At 40.9% G+C, this 20,000-nt stretch overlaps 1 protein-coding gene and 2 pseudogenes across 1 annotated transcript; 1 reads left to right on the top strand and 2 right to left on the bottom strand.

Moving 5' to 3' along the window:
- Positions 1 to 41: 41 nt before the first annotated feature.
- Positions 42 to 10,598, bottom strand: LOC138024778 (uncharacterized). Its single transcript, XM_068871966.1, has 3 exons — positions 10,253 to 10,598; positions 8,926 to 9,321; positions 42 to 472 (listed from the first exon to the last, which is right to left on the bottom strand). The coding sequence occupies exons 1-3, from the start codon at positions 10,596 to 10,598 to the stop codon at positions 42 to 44; spliced, it is 1,173 nt and encodes a 390-aa protein (XP_068728067.1).
- Positions 10,599 to 12,970: 2,372 nt separating this feature from the next.
- Positions 12,971 to 13,671, top strand: LOC138023524 (uncharacterized; annotated as a pseudogene).
- A 604-nt stretch (positions 13,672 to 14,275) lies between these two features.
- LOC138024777 (uncharacterized) lies at positions 14,276 to 16,240 on the bottom strand (annotated as a pseudogene).
- Positions 16,241 to 20,000: the final 3,760 nt, after the last annotated feature.

Genomic DNA, 20,000 nt, shown 5'->3' with positions numbered 1-20,000 from the left:
TGCACAAAAACCTACAAGAATGTATTTTCAACTGCTAATGACTATTGACTCTGCAGATTCACTTGAGTGTGCTTACCGTTGGACACAGTGTCGTTGTAACTAATAACTGTGTAAGTAGCTGTGAAGTGCAACTGGATCCAATTAAAATCCATGATTGCCAACACCACCTCTAGGCTCTGACCTTCGTGCGAGTAAAATGTTAAAATGCCAGATAAGAGTCCACCACACGTTCTTGTACTCGCAGGTTTGCCATCTGCGTAGGTTCCATTTTGAATTTCCAAGTAACTAAGAGTGCATGACCCGTCCCACCATGAAATGTACATGGATTGAATCTCTAACTTGACTTTTTCTCCTTTCTTCGCTGCGATCTGCCAGCTGTAATGTTGATACAGGCATTCGCCGTAATACTGGAAATATGAAGAAAATGAGACACCTCCATTCGTTCCATTCAAAAGACGTTGGTTCGAAAACTCTAAAAAACCAAAGAAAATAAATTAGTACCTTTGAGCAAAGGAAATAATCTCAGATGGATGCAACAACTAACTTAAGCAAGAAGCCTGACTAAAATGACCTTCGCACTTGGCAACACAAATCGGTACAGTGTACTTGTTGTCGGTCAAGTCCGGTCTCAGGTTGAATCCGTTTTTACCAAGGTTAAATTCGTGATCCTCGTTTTAGCTACAATACTAGACACATTTTGTTGGAACACGTTACAAGAACGGTCTAGAATCGTCGTGTTACAAGATCGCAGCTTATCCCGTCTTATCCTCCCCTCTCTTCCCCCCCCCCCCCCCCCACCCAATTCAGTGGATGTTCCAACAAATGTGACGAGTATTGTAGGTTGAATATGCACTGTACCAAGTTTTAACTCACGTAATATATAGCGAGACAAGCCAAGCCTAAAAGCAGAGCTCCTGGGTGTATTCTTAGTGGCTGTACGGTTAGTGATTTTGGAATTGTCCGCGTCTTGGTGTTTCTGGGTACTGCTTAATTAAATCATTTTGTTCGTCTTCCTCTGTAGAAAAAATTCATTCCCTAACTAGTGAATTCCATGGTAAATTTCACGCGAAAAACCGTCCAGGCATCATGCAACGTTATCAGACCTTCTAAAGATAAGCTTATGCCAAAAATTCCAATACCGAGAAAAAAGCACCTGCCCCTGACCCTGGTCAGAGTTTTTCTCTGTCTTTGAGTGGGCGGCCCATTTCCATCAGTAGGGTAACGCTCACATGGTTTACATGGGTATAAAATAGCACTTCACATCACCCTTTCATAGTTAATGCTAGTGAAGCTATGATCCTCGCAGTTATGAACGCAATTTCTGCAATTACGTAAAGAAGCCTGAATAATTCAGGACTTCAACAGGGTTTGAACCCGCGACCTCGCGATACTGGTGTGACGCTCTAACCAATTGAGCCATGGAGCCACTGACGTTGGGAACTGGTCATTTGTGGATTCCAATGTTACCGTTGAAGTCCTAAATTTTTCAGGCTTCTTTACGGATTTGCAGAAATTGCGTTTATAACTGCGAGGAGCATACATTCACTTGATTTCATATCCTCAGTTCATATATGATCCATTTCATATATCATTTGATCGTTGATAGTTAATTCTGTTGAAATATAAGTGCTACACGGTCTACGTGTGCATAAAACGTAATCCCTTTATTCTGTAAACGAGATGCTTCCGTGAATCATTCACTGGGTTGCCTGTGGTACGTGTTACAGGAAATCAGAAGGCACTGAACTGTGTGGTATTGAACTACAGCATTCCAGTCTCTGAAGAATAACAAATAAAAGAGAAGCGAGAAACATTGGCTTCTGGGCTGACATGTTGATAATTTTCAAGTTCCCTCACAACTTCTTTTCACCCTCTGAGCATCTGACAGCTTTGTTATACTAAAGTTCACTAAAGTTAATCCTCCTCCGGCGGGGTTAGTATTTGGATCGGAGACCAAAACAATATACCCATCAAAACAGAAGCATCGGATCAAAAATACTTGCGAACTCACCAAGGTACAGATTTTGTTAGCTTGCTTTATGCAAAACAAATATTGATGCAAAATTAAATAACTATTGATACACAGTTTTTAGAAAGAGCAGAAGGAAGTTTCCGGGACGGTCGATCGAGAATAAAATATTTACGACATGAAAACAACATTAATTTTGAACTGTGAATATAGGATATAAAAAGTAAAAAGTTACATTTACATTTACATTTACATGTATGAGGTCAGTAAGAACTGTTCGGTTATCACACCAACCATAAAAAAAAAAAAATATCAATATATAAAATGATGATTTCAAAATTTAAATAAAGGAAACTATATTAAACTAAATATAACTATTATTTAAGAAAATCTGTTTACCTATATTAGAAGGTTTCTAAGCAGGATGATGAAACAATAGCCTCAGGGAGGCAGTTCCAGTCCGTTATAGTTTTTGAAAAAAACGAAAATTTAAAAACGTCTTTATTTGCATATGGCACGCGAAATTTAAATTGACGGGTTCCCCTCGTGCGACTCTCAGGATGTTGAATCAAATATTTTCGGGTATCGATATCAATAAGACCATGAGTTACTTTATACATAAGCGTTAATCTAGCCTGCCTTCTTCTCGTTTTCAGCGTGGCCCACCCTAAGTCTTTAATCATGTCCGTAACACTAGCATATCTATCATAATTCTGTGAGCAAAACCTTGCTGCTTTACGTTGAACCATTTCGAGAGCAATGATATCTTTCTTTAAAAACGGGTCCCAAGCCGCACTTGCATATTCCAGTATCCGTCGTACTAGGGATGTATATGCAATTTCTTTTACTTTCTTTGGGCAATTCCAAAGGTTACGTTGTATTGTACCCAGTGATTTGCTTGCTTTAGCTGCTGTTACAGAAACATGGGCTGACTACTTGAGCTTGTTACCTGATGGTGACCCCAAGGTATGGGTATCCACCTGTTCCAGCTCTAAGCCACAGAAGACATATTTTTTCTGGGGTGGATTGTTCTTATATGAGATGGTAACAATTTTACATTTGGAAGGATTGAACTCCATTTGCCAGTGATACTGCCAGGATTCTAACCTGCGTAGGTCAGATTGGAGAAGGTCCCAGTCCGCATCGCTAGCGACAATGCCGTAAAGTAAAGCATCGTCCGAAAAGAGCCTAACTGATGATTGCACGGTATCTGGTAAGTCGTTTATGTATAATAAAAAGAGCAAAGGACCGAGGACTGTACCCTGGGGTACGCCAGAAGTCACCAGACATTGACTTGATGTCTGGCCTTCACAAACAACTGATTGAAAACGTTGTGTAAGAAAAGACTCTAACCAGTTTAGGAGCGAGCCTTGGATTCCGTAGTACTGCAGCTTCCTTAGGAGTCGCCTATGAGGGACCTTATCGAAAGCTTTGGCGAAGTCCCAAACGGCCGCATGGATAGATGAGCTCTGGATAGTCTTTGCCATGTCGTGTAAGGTAAGAATTAGCTGCATCTCTGTAGATCTCTTTGCCCTAAAACCATGCTGACAGTCTGTTAAGATGTTATGGTGGTTTAGATGTTTCATAATAAAGCTGCGGACGATATGCTCAAGGATCTTCGATACAACACAAGTAAGAATAGGTCTATAGTTAGCAGGGTCAGATTCCTTTCCCTTTTTAAAAACTGCACACACATTTGCCTCCTTCCACCTGCGGGGTACAGTGCCACTGTCTATCGAGTCTTGAAGACGTCAGTCAGTATTGGAGCAATGTCTGTAGCAAACGTTTTAAGAAACCAGGGTGAATCTGGTCTAGACCACTGGCCTTGTTTGGATTTAACGAAGACAGCTGTTTTAAGACTCCTTGCTCTGACATAATTAAAGACCCCAACCCAGGAGTAGGATCAGAGCCCATTTCTGGAATGTTTTCAAGGTCCCCCTTAGTAAACACACTTGAAAATTGGCTGTTTAAAATTTCTGATTTAAGACGACCATCACTTATGACTTTGCCATCGACTTCAAAATCTGCTATCCCTGGATTTTCTTGTTTAAGCCGCTTTACGTAGGACCAAAAACATTTTGGGTTGACCTTGATTGCCTCACTGAGGTGGCCACTTATATACTCCTCTCTTGCCAACTTAAGATTCTTGTGCATGTGTTTCCTGGCGGCAAAAAACTTATTCCAATGATGTTCAGATCCTGTTTTCTTTGCCTTGTTATATAGTCTTTGTTTCGCCCTGGATTGTCGTCGAAGCGAGCGATTGAACCAAGGTAAATTGTATTTTGAACTTGTCATCTTATACGGGATACAAGAGTCCATAATGTTGCGAACACTGTTTTCAAAATCATTCCACTTCGCTTCCACCTAGTTGTTATCATACTGAGTGTTGAGATTTTCAGCAAGTGTTTTTATTATCAACTTAATACGCTCGTTGTCAAGCCGCTTTCTGATGTAAATTTTCCTCTTGACATGCGGTTTTTTGTGCCAGGATAGCTTCAGGGTAAACAACACTATGTCATGATCGCTAATTTCTGGTTCTACACTTACATTACAAATGATGTCTAGGCTATTTAATAAGACAAGGTCTAAGGTGTTACTTGAGTTGCCTTGTCGCCTAGTTGGTTCCTTTACGAACTGCATTAAGTTATATTCTTGAGTCAGCTCAATCAATTTCCTGGAAGAAGAAGAAGGATTTGTTGGAACCTCGAGATTATCCCATGAGATATTTGGAGCATTAAAATCGCCCGCGACAATCACATCATGTTTGTGGAGTTTATCACCTAGTTTGAGCAGAGAGGCGTCCGGTACATGTAACGTGTCCAGTCGCGTTACATGTGACGATTAGCGACAAACATTTTGGGAGATTTTTGCTACGTTCAAATGAATCGCAAAATCGAAAGTGACATGGCCGGAATTCAGCGGGCGCCGTGATTAAGTTACCGCGGCATGTTTACTCGCCAAACTACACTCGTGATAAGATTTTGGAAATTATCCGCTCACTTTGATTTCGGCTCGACGGGCGATAGATTGTTGTCGAAGTCCATTACTCCTCGCTTCTACGATTCCAGGTATTTGTTTTCACCGCCTGCCTAGTTTATCGAACTGACTTTCCATTATTGAGCTCCATAAGGGTATATCTCGTTTAAAGATCCACTACAACGCCATTCGCGTTACATGACTTTCGACGCCATTGCAGGTTAAGTTTTATATCATTCCACTGTGTCCACCAGAGAACTCTACGCATTTCCACTACCCTCTCTATCCTAAGAAAATACGAGCAGAAAAATCTGTGCACAAAGAAACCACTTAGCAGGGGAGTGACAGGCATGACTTTTAACGACACTGAAAAAAAAAAAAAAAAACACCGAACAAATGCCAACCCAGTAACTAGTGTGATACTGGTGACATTGGCATACATGGCTGCGTGGACGTACGGACGGTCGATGACGTCATAGCCAAGACCAAAATTTCTCGCATTGATGGGTTACCATATTTTCTTAACTATGGTGCTCCGGAGCTCCGCTATCAATCACCCAAAATTGATTGACAACATCTATACCTTCCGTCAAGCTTCTGAGGAGAACGACGTCGAAGACGACGCTGGTGAGGCGGGTGGGCGAAGCCGAAGGGGAGCCCTCGGAAATCTAGCTCAGGTTAAACTAAACAGTCTAGGGACTGGGTCGGGCAGGATGTCTGATTAAGCCGCGTGCAAATGCACTGGATTTTTCCCCTGTACAAGCTCTCAACATGTTGAGTGCTTGTTGAGCGGGGTGTTCAAATGACCTCAACAATGACTCAACATGTTGAGCATTCCGAAGATTTCACAAAGGCTCATGTTGAATCATGGCTGAAAATCTTACTATATTCATCTCCTCAGAACACGAAAATGCTTGGCTGCACTCAGTCTAGTAAACAAACTTATTGATGAGGACAAAAAGTCAAAAAAACGACGAGGTAAAACAAGAGCGTGGATTCGGCGCAGAAGCAGTAAAGGATTCTCCAACAACATAGTGAAAGAGCTCATGATAGAGGACACTTCAGGCTACAAGGAATTCATGCGAACTCCTGTGACACCATCTTGTAAAATGTTCGATATGTTTAAACTCCCAATGGATACGTTGGGCACTGCGCGTGCGTGGGCTCAACATGTTGAACGTTGCTGTGCAAATGCACTCGACTTTGTTGAGCCACACATAGATGACCCCAAAACAAAGGAAATGTTGAGCCGTCTTGAACGAGAAGTTTGACCAGTTTCAAACTTGGCTCAACAAGACTCAACACCGCACAACACCGCTCAACCCCTCTCAGCAGTGTGTTTAAATGCGCTCAACTTGTTGAGCTCAACATGTTGAGATCTTGTACAGTGGACAAATCCAGTGCATTTGCACGCGGCTTTGCACGTGTCTTTTGTTGCTCCGGTTTTGGGAAGCTATTTATGGCCGCTAAATATAAGAGAAAAACATGAGAGGGAGTTCAACATCTTCTGAAGAAGAATCCCCGTCGCCAACAGACAGAAAACGTAAATTTAATACATCTCTGACGGAATTCGAAGTGTTTAGTGAATAACACCAGGCAGTGTCCATCATGGCGAATTCGGCGCTCAAGGTGGAGTCGGTTTTACCGAAGGTTGAATTGGTCTTGCAGAAGTTATCCAATTTGGCATCTAAAAATTGGGGGACGTCATGAGAGTGGTTTAGCGGTTGGTTTAGCATCTATCAACCGGGCCTCCCACCTCTGGGACTCGGGTTCAACCCTGGCCTCGCCTTGTATGTGGGCTGAGTTTCAGTCGATCTCAGTCTGACTCCCGAGGGTTTTTCTCCGGGTACTCCGATTTTCCTCCCTCATCAAAAATCGACTCTCAGTCAATTACATCCGGCTGCGGGCGTATACGCTCAGTAGGGGTAATCGCTGGTATCCCTTCCCTTTCATTTAATTAAATGAATAAAGTTGGTATTTTAACAATATGTTAAGACTGTTAATGATACAGTTAGCATTCTGCAAGCGAAAGTAGAAATTTTGAAGAGTTTAGAAAAGAGACTGCACAGTCATTGAAAGAGCTGGAAGACGAAATGAGCTTTGCTAATGGAGAAACGGGGTCCTTGAAGGAGAAATTGAGGAAAATGGAGGCCGAGTTTAAGATACACTTCAGTTGAAATCGTTACAAATTAGTAAAAGCAAAGCTTCAGTTCGTGGTCAAATTGTTATCCTTTTAATGAATACTCTATGAGAGTCGATTTCGCTATCCTCAAACACTACCTCAAGATTATGAATGATTATGAAATAAAGTTTTATGAATGGAGTCCCAGCAGTGGGACTCCAGCACCGTTGGCGTGTTTAAGAGTTTAAAGCATTCGCATAAATTACTTTTGTTCTTAATTTGGTAAAATAGAAATTTAGGAGATCATTATATTTTACGAAACTACGCTTGTTGTTCTCTAAATCTTTCACTTATAGCGGCAGAAGCATGATCTACGTTTTATACAATAGTACATTAATAACTGGAGCCGTCAATGTTTAATAGAACGCCATCGTAGATGGTACAATAGGCCTTATTCACGATAACAGCTATGTTGGTTTTCATATTGTCATGCAAATTAGCCATGTGTTATGCTGGGGGGTAGACATTGGAATAAAGGCAAATTGCGGAAAATCGGCTCGTCGAAATATTGAATTAACATTGCTAAAAGTACATTTTAGAATTTAGAATTAAGTACCTTTTATAATAAGTTTATATCTTTTGATTGCCTCCGACATTTTTACTTTCTACTTCGTTATTTGCTAATTTTTCGGTAAAAAAAATCGAAGTAACTTGTATAAGCATTCTATTTTACTACTTAGGTGATAAACATTCAATGAACACGAAACATTCCTTATAACCTCTCGAACTTGTGTTGTTTGCCCCCTCAGAAGTGTGTCGCCAATTTGCATGATAATAGCAAATCCAACATGGCAGCTATCGTGAATAAGGTCTATTGAGGACACTTTTCCAGAAAGAGACAGTTCCCCTTGAAATTAAACAAAATTCCTGTAGCATTATTCGTTGCTTTTCAAATTTAAATAGTTTCGAATGTGCAAAACGAATGTGCAAGCAATGTTTGATTCCTTACCGCGTGCTAGATTCAATGGCTAGACTTGTAAATATGCGAAATTCCAGTAGTATTATTCGTTGCCTTTCAAATTGAAGTAGTTTCTATGAATTCGAATGCGCAAACGAGTGTTTGATTCCTTACCGCGGGATGGATTCAATAGCTAGATTTGTAAGTATGCCAAATGCCAGTAGTACTATTCGTTGCTTTTCAAATTTAATTAGTCTCCAAGATTTCAAAATTCGAGTTTCGAATGCGCAAACGAGATGTGACTTCCATTCCATCTTCATCACTTGTTATTTCAACTTTGCGACAGCCTCCTTTATTCATCATTATTCATGCCTTCTCATTGGTTCTTACCTACTCTATTATTCTTTCCCTACATATGCGCGATACTACCCGGCTGGTTGGGCGGAACAGTACCACCAGAACACACTACACTTCACTCCCTGCCGCCATCTTGAATATACCCTCGTACACCTTCGTGGCATGCATCTCATTATAAACCCTAATCCAAAAACCGGTTTGGGTAGAATTTTTCACCAGGCGCCATTTTGAGTATACCCTCGTACAACAACGTGGTATGCATCTCATTATAAAAAAACGCCTGAATCTATTTGCACACATAGATAAAATTCACCTAGTCATTTCCCCGATACTACTCTCGTTATTGGAACATTAGTTCTGTGAGATCTCTCCTGCCAAATTGTCCCTTTGGCGAAGTTTATAAATAAATAAATATTTCTGAGCATACATTTAAAAATAAAAGATGCAACGCTTAACGAGAAATGATATTTTATGTTAATACTTTGGGAAAAAAAATTCGCGGGAAATTTATTAGGTGGAAAATGAGTTGGGAACAGCGTTTACCTGAGGTTGTTGCCTCTTCAAATCCGCTGCTGGCACAGTATCCATACTCGCAAGAACTGGATGGCATGGACGTCAGATTATAAACGTAAAATCCACTGCAGTTGCGAACACTGATGTACACCGAAGCCTTACAGCATCCCAGACTTCCCACGAAACACACTTTACGCACGACAGTACCATCCTCCACAGTAGGGTGTCCTCCAGTAAGCCAGCCTGGATGCCAAGCACCACAATGACACATCTTAACGCAAGTATCGGCCATCTGGTTTCCAGCCTCTCCGTCAAACCGGTGCCAGCCAGGCTTGAATTTGTGCTTGCAAGGATAATACGATTGTTTCCACAGTGTGTATGTTGTGGCTATACTGGAAGCATTGAGAAATCTGTAGTTTGAACATTCTGAGGGAAATGTTAAAAAAGGAACTATTAAAACTCATTGATTATGTTATCTTGGAATGAGTGCAATACTAGCAATATGGGTATAACATGCCGGTTGACATAGACCACAATCGCAGAAACGCCCTCTCAACTCTTTGCGACCAGAGTGCCTTTGGTTTTTCAACGTCTCCGGCTTTGTTAACGAGAAAAGGATAACGACACAAAAAAGGGGACAAACAATCGGTTTTTTTATGATCGGTAAAATATGTATGACAAAGAATGTGAGAGTTCAGAGAAAAGTCGCATTTCTTCACCTCCTCGGGTTCACCGTTGTTTTTGCAAAGTCGAGAATTTACAGACGACTTTATTTTTCACTAGGGCGATAATTCATTCCATTTTGAAAGCAAGTCACCCCTATTTTCTCCTGAGAAAAGCATTCTTGTTCTTCGATATTGAAGCTTGTTTGTAGGAATCCGACATATCATAAACACATTCAATAACCCTGTTTTATTCTGGATTTATGAACGCCCTGCGAGACTAAATTCTAGGGAACACGGACTAACACCGTACACTCATCAGTAATGGACTGCAAGTGCAGTACCAACATAAACAAGAGGTTCTGCAATTTGTCCAAGGAAAGATTCAAAAGTCCAACCATTTGTGGACGTAATCACAGTCATCACTTTCTCCTCAGTTATTTTAAGATCCCGAGAGTTCATCAGGTGAGCTCCAACGAGCCAACAGGTAGGCGGTGGGTAAAAATCAATGTTAAGAGAAGTGCAAGTTGTGATTCAATTGTTGATTTTAGAGCTGAGTCTAAGACCTCTTGGTAAATAGTTCAATCAAGCTTGAAAAATGGACAAACAGAAGATCTGCTATTGTCAAAGCCAAGTTCAAAAGGCTATTTTATTGTACATTAGTCTGGTAGAAAATCTGATTAATACGTTCTGACCTGGCGCTTGTGGCAGTCCGTTGCCGCAGTAACGTGAGTAACACCTGGGTGGATCAAGGCGGTAAACATAAAACGCTCCACAGTTGCGAACACTGATGTCCTTTGAAAAGTAGCAACAGTAAAACCCAATCGCGATCGAGTGCCGCAAAAAACAGACTTTTCGTTGAACAATACCCTCAGCCACTGTAGGATGCGTGCCACTGAGCCAGCCTGGTGAGTCTGTACTGCAGTGATGTACCTTTGGACAAGAATCTGCCATTTGAGTCCCAGCCTCTCCGCTAAATCGATACCAACCAGACAACGTTGAATCGCACAGGTTACCAATGCTGCTGTTAACATAGGTCATTGCTCGGTTGGACTCATTCAGAAATCTGTAGTTGGAACATTCTAAAACAATATTCAAAGAAGATGACATTTTTTGGATTATTGTTCTACATGGGCTAGAGAAAGACATAACTCCTGCCGCATCGGAATTTTGTTTCTCGAAACTGGAGGATCGGATATTCAGTGAGCTCTAAATTTAACAGTGCTCCCGATCCTCCAGTTTCTTCAAGGTATATACCAGTTACTAAAGTGGAGCGTTTTTTTGCTTGACTGATTTTTCGAATTCAGCGCGCGAGACGAATTTAACGGATGTGTTCATTTTCTAAATAGCACTTGTGTTTGTATTGTCATTGCAATCAAGCTGTTGTTATCAAGTAAAAAACTTTCGAATAGTTGGGCAAGTGCCACTATGATTTTCAAATACGTATTAAACATGAAATTTTGATCGTGAAAGGGACTGAACTTTTCCTTACGACAACACACTGAAACCAACCAATTGTTACTCAGAAATGAAACTTTGAAACTTCATTCAAATCAACGAGAGTTTGTTCAGAGCACTTCGAAGGAGGCCAAAAGCTGAGCAGGTAGCACCTTCCGAGTTTATTTCCCTGGACAAAAAGAGCTGAGCATAGACGGCAAATCATTAAACAAGAGCATGAGCCAAAGAGGAAAAAAAAAAAAAAGAAAGAAGAATCCATCCGGTCAGTTCCAGCAGTACTTAAGGACCACAGTGTTGTTACGATGCAGGATGATATGAAAGTTGATCAAAGGAACATTGTTACTAACAAGAGTAGTTTGTCTGTAGATGAGAACCTAGCAACAATTGAGAGTGATGTAACTGTGGATCCGAGGTACAATGCCACTGAGAAGAGTGAAACAAACACAGATCAGTAGTTTGTCACAACAGACTCACAAGCGGATTTGAATTTAATGTCAGTGGAAGAGATCATGAAGGAAGTGAACTGTCTTAGAAAATAAAAGAAGGAATTAAGGGGAAAGCTTCATGAATACGAGGAAAAAAATCAAACATGGCCAGAAATTTCGGACATTTGAGCCCGCGCATAAAGCAGCGGGCCACTTAACAAATATATGCAAATGAAGCAACATCCCGTTCCCAAGAAAATCCCTTATGGTTGATTATAAACAACTACATTAGTTCTCCTCTGTCGTTTTATATGACATAGCAACTCGCTCGAAACATAGAGGAAGATTTTACGATGTGGAAAGAATTGTTACTCGGCGAAAATGTGGTTCGATAAGTCTTGTATTGTTTCTTATTCGTCATGTATTATCTCTCGAGCCGGTGTGTTCTTGCCGTATTAAAGCTCATGTCGTCTGCGTATTGAGTGATGCATACGTGTATTGTGATTCCAGAGTTACGAATACTTGCTGAAATGGAAAGTATGGTCACTAGAAGCTTGCAGCTAGGAGCCAGCTCAAAATATTACTACGGATTTGCTAACGTAGATTGAGACTGCTTTCAAGAACGATTGCGGGCATGACGTTACACTGCTGTCCTAGAAAACTGCAGGCTTGAAAAGCCTGGCTTTTGCTGAATATTTTGATACCAAATATGCAGGGTTTGCGTGCAAGACTACAGCCTAAAGACCGAGAAATCATTGCCCTCTTTAGCATGGAACAGAACTGGAACTGTGTGACATATCGACCTTTTTTTTTTGGACTTATTTCATTGGGTACGGCTTTTAACAACCCAAAGGAAAGGTACATTTATAAGCCGAAGATCAGACTTTTATTTTCAAGATAGGGTTTTGTCTGTATTTTATGACTCGATTTTGGCAAATTATGTGGCATCTTTACATTTTTTGCTATTTCCTATCAAATATGTCATCTTCGATTCTTTTGCCAGTGATTTGTAAGGCCTCGACTGGATCTGAAGTTGCAAATTGATATATTTCCAAAGGAAAGGTATGGAATTAATTTTCGCATAAAATTTTTAACCTAATGTGGCGCTGAAAAGTCGTTGAATAATGCTCGATTTTGGCAAACTGAAAGACGACAGTAATTGTTGTTGTATTTCACGTGATTACATCGCTTCTCATACAAAGCTCTATAATTTCGTACGCCATTTTTGAAAAAGATTGGAAAAGCCACTGTTCCCATGCGGGCTCAAATGTCGAAAATTTCTGGCCATGCTTCTGAATGAGGAATTAAGTGAAAGTGCTGTTTTTGACATAGACAAGTACAAGAATAATCCTGAACACATTACATTTTACACAGGATTTCCAGATCATGAAGTGCTTCCTATGTGTTACAACCTAGTGAAAGACACTGCCAAGAATATAAGCTACAGCCATGAAAGAAATATACTGCGACCTTGACGCAAAAAATCAACTCGGTAGACGTCGAGCGCTGAGTACATTCCAGGAATTTGTTATGGTTATGATGCGATTACGCCTTGGGCTGTTCGAGAAAGATCTGGGACACAGGTTTAATGTATCTATTATGACCGTATCACGTATAACTCGCTCATATATAAGATTTCTGCGAGCAGAATTTGAACCACTGATACAAATACCACCATCGGAGGTTTTGACACTGTATATGCCAAATGTATTCAAGACTGTTCTCACTGTTGATTGCACTGAATTTCCGATGGTAATACCATCCTCCCTTGATGCCCAATCAGCTTGTTACTCTTCTTACAAGAGTACAAACACCATGAAAGCTTTACTAGACATCACTCCAAGTGGTGTTGTTTCATTTGTAAGTGAACTCTTTCCTAGGAGTACATCAGATCAAGAAATAACAATACAGAGTGGCTTGCTGGACAAGCTAAAAGGGGTGACGAGATCATGGCAGATAAAGGATTTAACTGCCAAGATGAGTTGGCATCTGTTGGGGCAATTTTGGTAACCCCTAATTTTCTCAAAGATAAAGGGCAGTTTTCAACAAAAGAAACAGAACACAACAAAACAATTGCAAGTTTACGAGTACATGTTGAGAGGTTAATGCAACGACTAAAAAATTGGCATGTATTTGACCATAAGATTCTCATTTCATTAACCCCTATAGCCTCTGACATTTTGATTGTAGTAGCTGCTATGTCAAATTTCCATCCACCTTTAATAAATTAAAGTGCAATGTTCACATTTTATGTTCCTTACTTTGAATGTCTATAATTTTTCTTTGCAACACCAAGTCACTATACACATCTTTAAGGAATGTTAAAGCCCATCTTCAAAGCCCATCTTCAAATATTGGTATAAGTACATGTATTTCAGCTTTACGAAAATAATGATCATCAAATTTAAACCTTTCATATCTAATTTTGTAGTAATTTCATAACATCATACTTCAACAATACAACTTAAAAGGCTCGAAGTTATATTTTTTCTACTTGACTACTGAGTGTTTCATAGTCTAAGAAAACTATGCTGCTGGCATCAAAGTCAAGAAAGATTGAAATTTTAATAGCAGTTTGTTATCCCAGGACAAAGAAATGATTGCTATCTGGTTAAATTAAAGTATGCCATTAGCTACCCTACTTACAAGAATGCCAGGTTCATATTTATTAATGAAATCTTGATAAACAATAAAAATATTGCAAATTGATAAAAAAACCAAACAGTTCCTAACCAGCAAAATATGCGAGATACTTTGCTTGTAAATAACACCTCTGGAAAAACATTGGCAATGAAAGGCTACCTATTCGTGTCTGAATTGTGCAACACTAAGTCACTATACACATCTTAAACTGAATCTTGGCAACCCATGCTTTAAACTGGGGTAAGATAATTCGGGTAAAATATACTGGTGAAAGAAATCGCAAAGTTTGGGAAGCACTTTTTCCCAAAAGTGATCAGGATCAGAATGAACACACTCAAAGTAAAGTCCATCTCCTGTAGATCCCTTGACTACAACATCTGTCCATTTACGTCGTGCAACAAACATCCGTTTTTGAATCTGAAAAAAATACTTATGATTGTTGTTCATCTTCAGGGTATTGTTACCGCAGTCAATACAAATCCCTTTTCGGAGCAGCGCTTGCTTCAGGATTTCGCCTTCAGTTAATTATATTAGTTTCATTTCAAGAAGTCCGTGTGGTAGGGGTACATGAGGATCTGATACTAAGCCATCTGGAGTAGCAGCTAGAGAACCGTAAGATTGACTAATGAAAAGTCCATTTGGCTGAAATGAAAGATTCTTGTGCCATAATTTCTGCATTGAAGTTACATACAGTTTTTCAATCTCACATTCCTTTTGTAATCCTTCTTTCATGGCCTCACTTTGATATGGCTTTTCATACTGTAATATTTCTCTGAGTGCCTTAGTTGGAGAGGTTGTCGGCCTTAAGAGGCAATTCAATAGCACTTGGAAGCTGTAATTCTGAACTTCAGGTGAAAATTCCAGAGGTCATCATTTGACTGTCCTCTAGTTTTTTGCTCAATCTTTTCTATTTCCTCTTCATTTAGATGTAACTTTTTCTTTATTGCTTCACATTGGCGTTCTATATCCCTCAGAGAAGGTGGAAGAACTTTCAATGGTGAAATAATACATTCATTATCTAGTGCATTATCTTTAACCTCTTGTGGAAGTATGTGGCTCCAGCCAACCACATTTCCAGATTTTGACTGGTAGGCTATGATACTTTCTAACATGCTATTAACTTTTTCTGACGACCAATGTCTCTGGTGAGTAGCTCTAACATCATTCCCTGGTTTTAAAGATGGTGTTCTTTCAAGTTTTTGATGTTTGCTGTAGTCATGCTTTTTGAAAGACATGGCTGATATTGGAGTAACAGGGCCTTTTCTTTTTCTTGGCACATTCCATTTACATGGCTTGGATGTACATGATTCTTCACAAAGGTTTTCCCTTTCTTTGCAGTATTCATCCAAGGCAAATAGGGTGGCCGAAACATGATTACATCTGCCATCTATGCTTGCTGGGCAACCACAGTAGGCTTTCAAAACATTCCCAATACTGGACTTAGCGATGTTACACTGATAAATAAGATTTTTCTTCATAGGTGGAAGAACTTGGCTTTTAAAATAGTTCTTGCCATTTTGCTTAAGAAATGATATCGAGATGACATTACCAGACTTGTAAAAATTAAACCCTTTGACAAGTGGTTTAGCTGTGGATAACTTCTTCTTGGAATCAACAGCATCAATCATGTATTTCCAAATAGTTCCAAACGATATCTTTGGACTATCACTAAAATTTGAGTTAAAGCCTTCTTTGGGAAAGCTTGCACTGAGTTCCGGTTCAGTTTTTTCTAGCATACCAATTTTGGCTTTCTTCTTCATAAGATTGACGCCATTGTCGGGATCTTGCAGGTATTTTTTCTCGAGGCCGTTATCTATGTAGTGTTTCACCCTAAAGAAATAAATTTCTCTCAGTAATATGCACCGACACACACAAGCCATGAGAGGAAATTTATAGTAAACAGGCCAATGTTGTTCGCAAGCATAACCTAAAGCAAATTTATAGGCGTTCGAAAACATAGGCTTACCTGTTCACTAAAGCACTCTTTCTTCCACTGGTTTTAGCGCCTTTACAGGATAACCAGCGTTTCAGCTGGACCACACTACATTCCTCTACACTTTTACGAGGCAACGCTACACCGGTAACGTCTTCTTCAACCAAAGTACACGTTTGCTTTTTGCTTTCTTGCACAATTGCACTTGTCTCAGCCGATGTCATTGTTAAAAGATCCTAGCATGCTTTGCGATCGCTTTCTGGGTGCGTTTAGGACCCATTCCTCTACTCGTTTTGTTACCGGCTAATTCGGAATGTTGTCGACATGGCGAATATCTTGCACACTGGAAATGCTTTGTACCGTTTCAGTGATGTATCCAGATTGCGTCCAGGGATGCACTCCTTTTCCTTTTGGACGCATAGAATATGGAACAAAGGGTCCAACTGGACGCAGAAAAAAATCGAATGTTCATGAAAATTACAAACGCCAGGAGAAACATGCGAACGGCAAATTTCGAAAGGAAATTGAACATTCCCATTTCTCATAACGGAGAAATGATCGAATTTCTTAAATTTCAAGGTAAGCAGTTATTTTCGGATTTTTTGTAGTAGAATGATTTCATTTTGTCAACGATTATGTCCAGCTTGAGGAGTTAAGTTTTGAATAGCCCATTTCCGATATATTTAGGCGCGTAAGACTGGTAGCAAATAAAGACACGAAAGCGAGGCTTGGGGGAATAGCGCGAGACAAGTTAAATTAAAACTTACAGCGAGGAAAGATGGGAAATAATGTTTTCGTTTTAAGCCTTAATCGTAGTCAAACGATGATTAAATACTGTGCAGTTGCAGTGGGTAAAAATGGAAGCCATAACAGGCCAAATCTCTCGTACTTTCGCTTTCCTTCCGATCCGAAACTACGCAAAAAGTGGGAAACATTTTGTCGAAGGGTGGACGAAATGCTGAAGACGCTTGCAGATCCTCGGATATGTTCGCAACATTTCAGTAGAGAAGACCTTAAAAAAACGCTTTCCGGAAAGATTGAAGTCATTTCTTGTGGTGTACCGACAATATTTGATCCGAAACAGCCTGCAGCAAAGAGTGATCCTCGTCAAGAGAGGAAAAACAAGCCGGATCGTCGAGCACAACACTTGGCAGATAATTCAACAGAGCTACCGGTGAAAAGGCAAAGGGTAGACGCGCAGGAAGGTAAAATTGGTACAGTGCATTCATCAGCAGGGAACATCGGTGTGATCGGTGACCACGATTACACGGACCGAATCGAAAACGTGGACGACGGAACTTACAATGGAAGACCTCGCCAAAATGGAAAGGGGAATAAATCAGTCTTCGACTTAGATCCCAACCTCCAGCCAAGAAGTTAAAGTTGGCGCTAATGCTCAAAGAAGAAGAGAGTGTTAAATATGGAGAAACCAGTCGATGGTTCCAGACAGGGTCAGATTGAACTAGTTAACTGAATAGAGTGTAATGTGAAGTGCTATATTTCTATCCCATATGAACCATGTGAGCGTTAGCCCTACTGATGGAAATGGGCCACCCTGGTCAGAGTTTTTCTCTGTCCTTGTGTGGGCCCATTTCCATCAGTAGGGCTAACGCTCACATGGTTCATATGGGATAGAAATATAGCACTTCACATTACACTCTATTCAGTTAATTCTGTTTAAACTATAAGTGCTACACGGCCAACGTTTGTATAAACGTAACCTTTCCTCAGATTGAACTAGATGAGACACACAACCAAAACATACACGTTTCCAACATGGTGGTCTACTCCCAAGCAAACCTGCTTTAATGCGCACGCGTAAACAACAACCGCTGACAGATAAATAACGAATACATAACACTTCCTCCCTTCTAATATGTGAAAGCACTAAAAACTTGTAAACATCAAGAAAAAGGGCAACCTAAATGTCTCCAGAGCTCAGGCAGTGTCCAACCCTAAAAATGTTCCTTACTACTATCAATGTCACAGATTTAGCTTAACAGGTGCTTTTCTCTGCCTGACGGATATCTGCGCTCAGCCCTATTTGGCAAATCTCTTGAAATTGACAAATTTGGACTTTGTGCTCGAGACGAAGAATCCAACTCAAGTGTTGGAACTGGGTTGGGCGGCTCAAGCGTACAAGCTGACTTCCTCGCTGCAACGGGTGTCTGAGTCTGGATCTTTGGAGTTGACGGCTGTGCTGGGGCACAATTCGGGGTCTTGTCCTTAAGCACAGAAGGTTGTACTGCAACTGGTTTCGGTGTCTGTATAGGTACCTTACAAGGTGACTCTATTTCTGGCTCCTGCACACAGGTAGCAGCGCTTTTTGATGATGACGTACCACATGTCAACTTTGGAGACCACATTGGAACAGCTCGCTCCTCGGGAAACACATCATCAAACCCCTCTTCAGAATTTTCACGCTCAGTCCGCAGCAGGTGATCAACATGTACATAATGCAGTTGCCGCCCTACTTTCACCAGATAGGATAACGGCCCCAACTTCTTATCACTGTACCAGGAACCCACTTCTCTACCCCTTCCCGGGTGTTTCGCACATTCACAGAATCACGCGAAGATAGTTCACGCATCTTAACACGGCTGTTATCGTGCTGCTGCTGTTGCTTGCCTTGCTGGTTTTGGACATGCATTTCCATGTTAGGCTTTAGAACACTGAACTTGGTGCGAGGTTTGCGCTTTAAGAACAGTTCTGCTGGTGTCACTCCTATAACAGAATGAGGGGTGTTTCCGTACTGGAACAGACAGTTTGCCAGTTGGTGCTTCAAAGACCGCTTCGGTGCACCCCTTCTTACTCGTTCGGTCTCCTTCTGTAATGCTTGTTTAAGGATCTGTACTGTACGCTCTGCTGCACCATTGGACGATGGATGATAAGGGGGAACCAGGGTCTGTTTAACTCCATTCTGCTTAAGGAAATCAACAACTTCATTGGCAATAAACTGGGGACCATTATCGGACACCACTTCCTCAGGAAGTCCGTATGCTGCAAACCACACTCTTAACTGGTCAATAGTACTCTTATCTGAAGTAGATGTCATGTGTGCGACCTCAATCCACTTGGAGTGGCTGTCAACTAGACCAAGAAAACTGTTGCCCTCCTTCTCAGCAAAATCAATGTGCACTCTCTGCCAGACTCGAGTCGGCCATCTCCACGGGTACAAGGGTGCTCTTGGGGGCGCTTTTCGTATTGACTGGCAAACTTCACAATTCTTTACCATCAGCTCAATCTGTGCATCCAAATTAGGCCACCATAAGTAACTCGGGCAATGGTTTTCATGGCAACAGTACCAGGATGCTCTTCGTGTAACCCTTGCAATAGTCGGTTCCTTAACAATGACGGAATGATTACACGCATTCCCCATAAGACACATCCTTGATCTGCTGTTAGCTCATGTCTGCGCGTAAAGTACGGTTTAAGTTCCTCTTCGATAACATGATTAGGCCATCCAGCGAGGGTGTACTCCAAAACTCTCGCTAATACAGGATCTCTCCGTGTGTCCCTGCTGATGTCCTTAGAGTCAACTGACAATTCATCAAGACCTGAGAAGAAGAACATTTCTGCCTCTTCTTTCAGGGGACTGAGGTCACAAGGTAAACGTGATAAGGTATCTGCATTAGCATGCTCTGCCGACGAGCAATACTGCACCTGATAATTGTACGGCTACAAAATAACAGCCCAGCGTTGCATTCTAGCTGCTGCTAAAGTAGGCACTGCTGTTTTAGGACCCAAGATGGTCACTAATGGCTTGTGATCTGTTAACAGGTGAAACGTTCGACCGTATAGATACTTGTGAAACTTCCGGACACCAAATACAATTCCCAGGGCTTCCTTCTCTATTTGCGAGTAATTCCTTTCGCTCTTTGTGAGTGTTCTCGAGGCAAAAGCAATGGGACGCTCTTCACCGTCACCCATTACATGAGAAATCACGGCACCCACACCATAAGGAGAGGCATCACATGGCAGAAT

This window comes from Montipora capricornis, chromosome 11 (genome assembly GCF_036669925.1).
Source record: "Montipora capricornis isolate CH-2021 chromosome 11, ASM3666992v2, whole genome shotgun sequence".
Taxonomy (NCBI): domain Eukaryota; kingdom Metazoa; phylum Cnidaria; class Anthozoa; order Scleractinia; family Acroporidae; genus Montipora; species Montipora capricornis.
The sequence above is the reverse complement of the archived record's forward strand: the minus strand, read 5'-3'. Positions and strand labels throughout refer to the sequence as shown.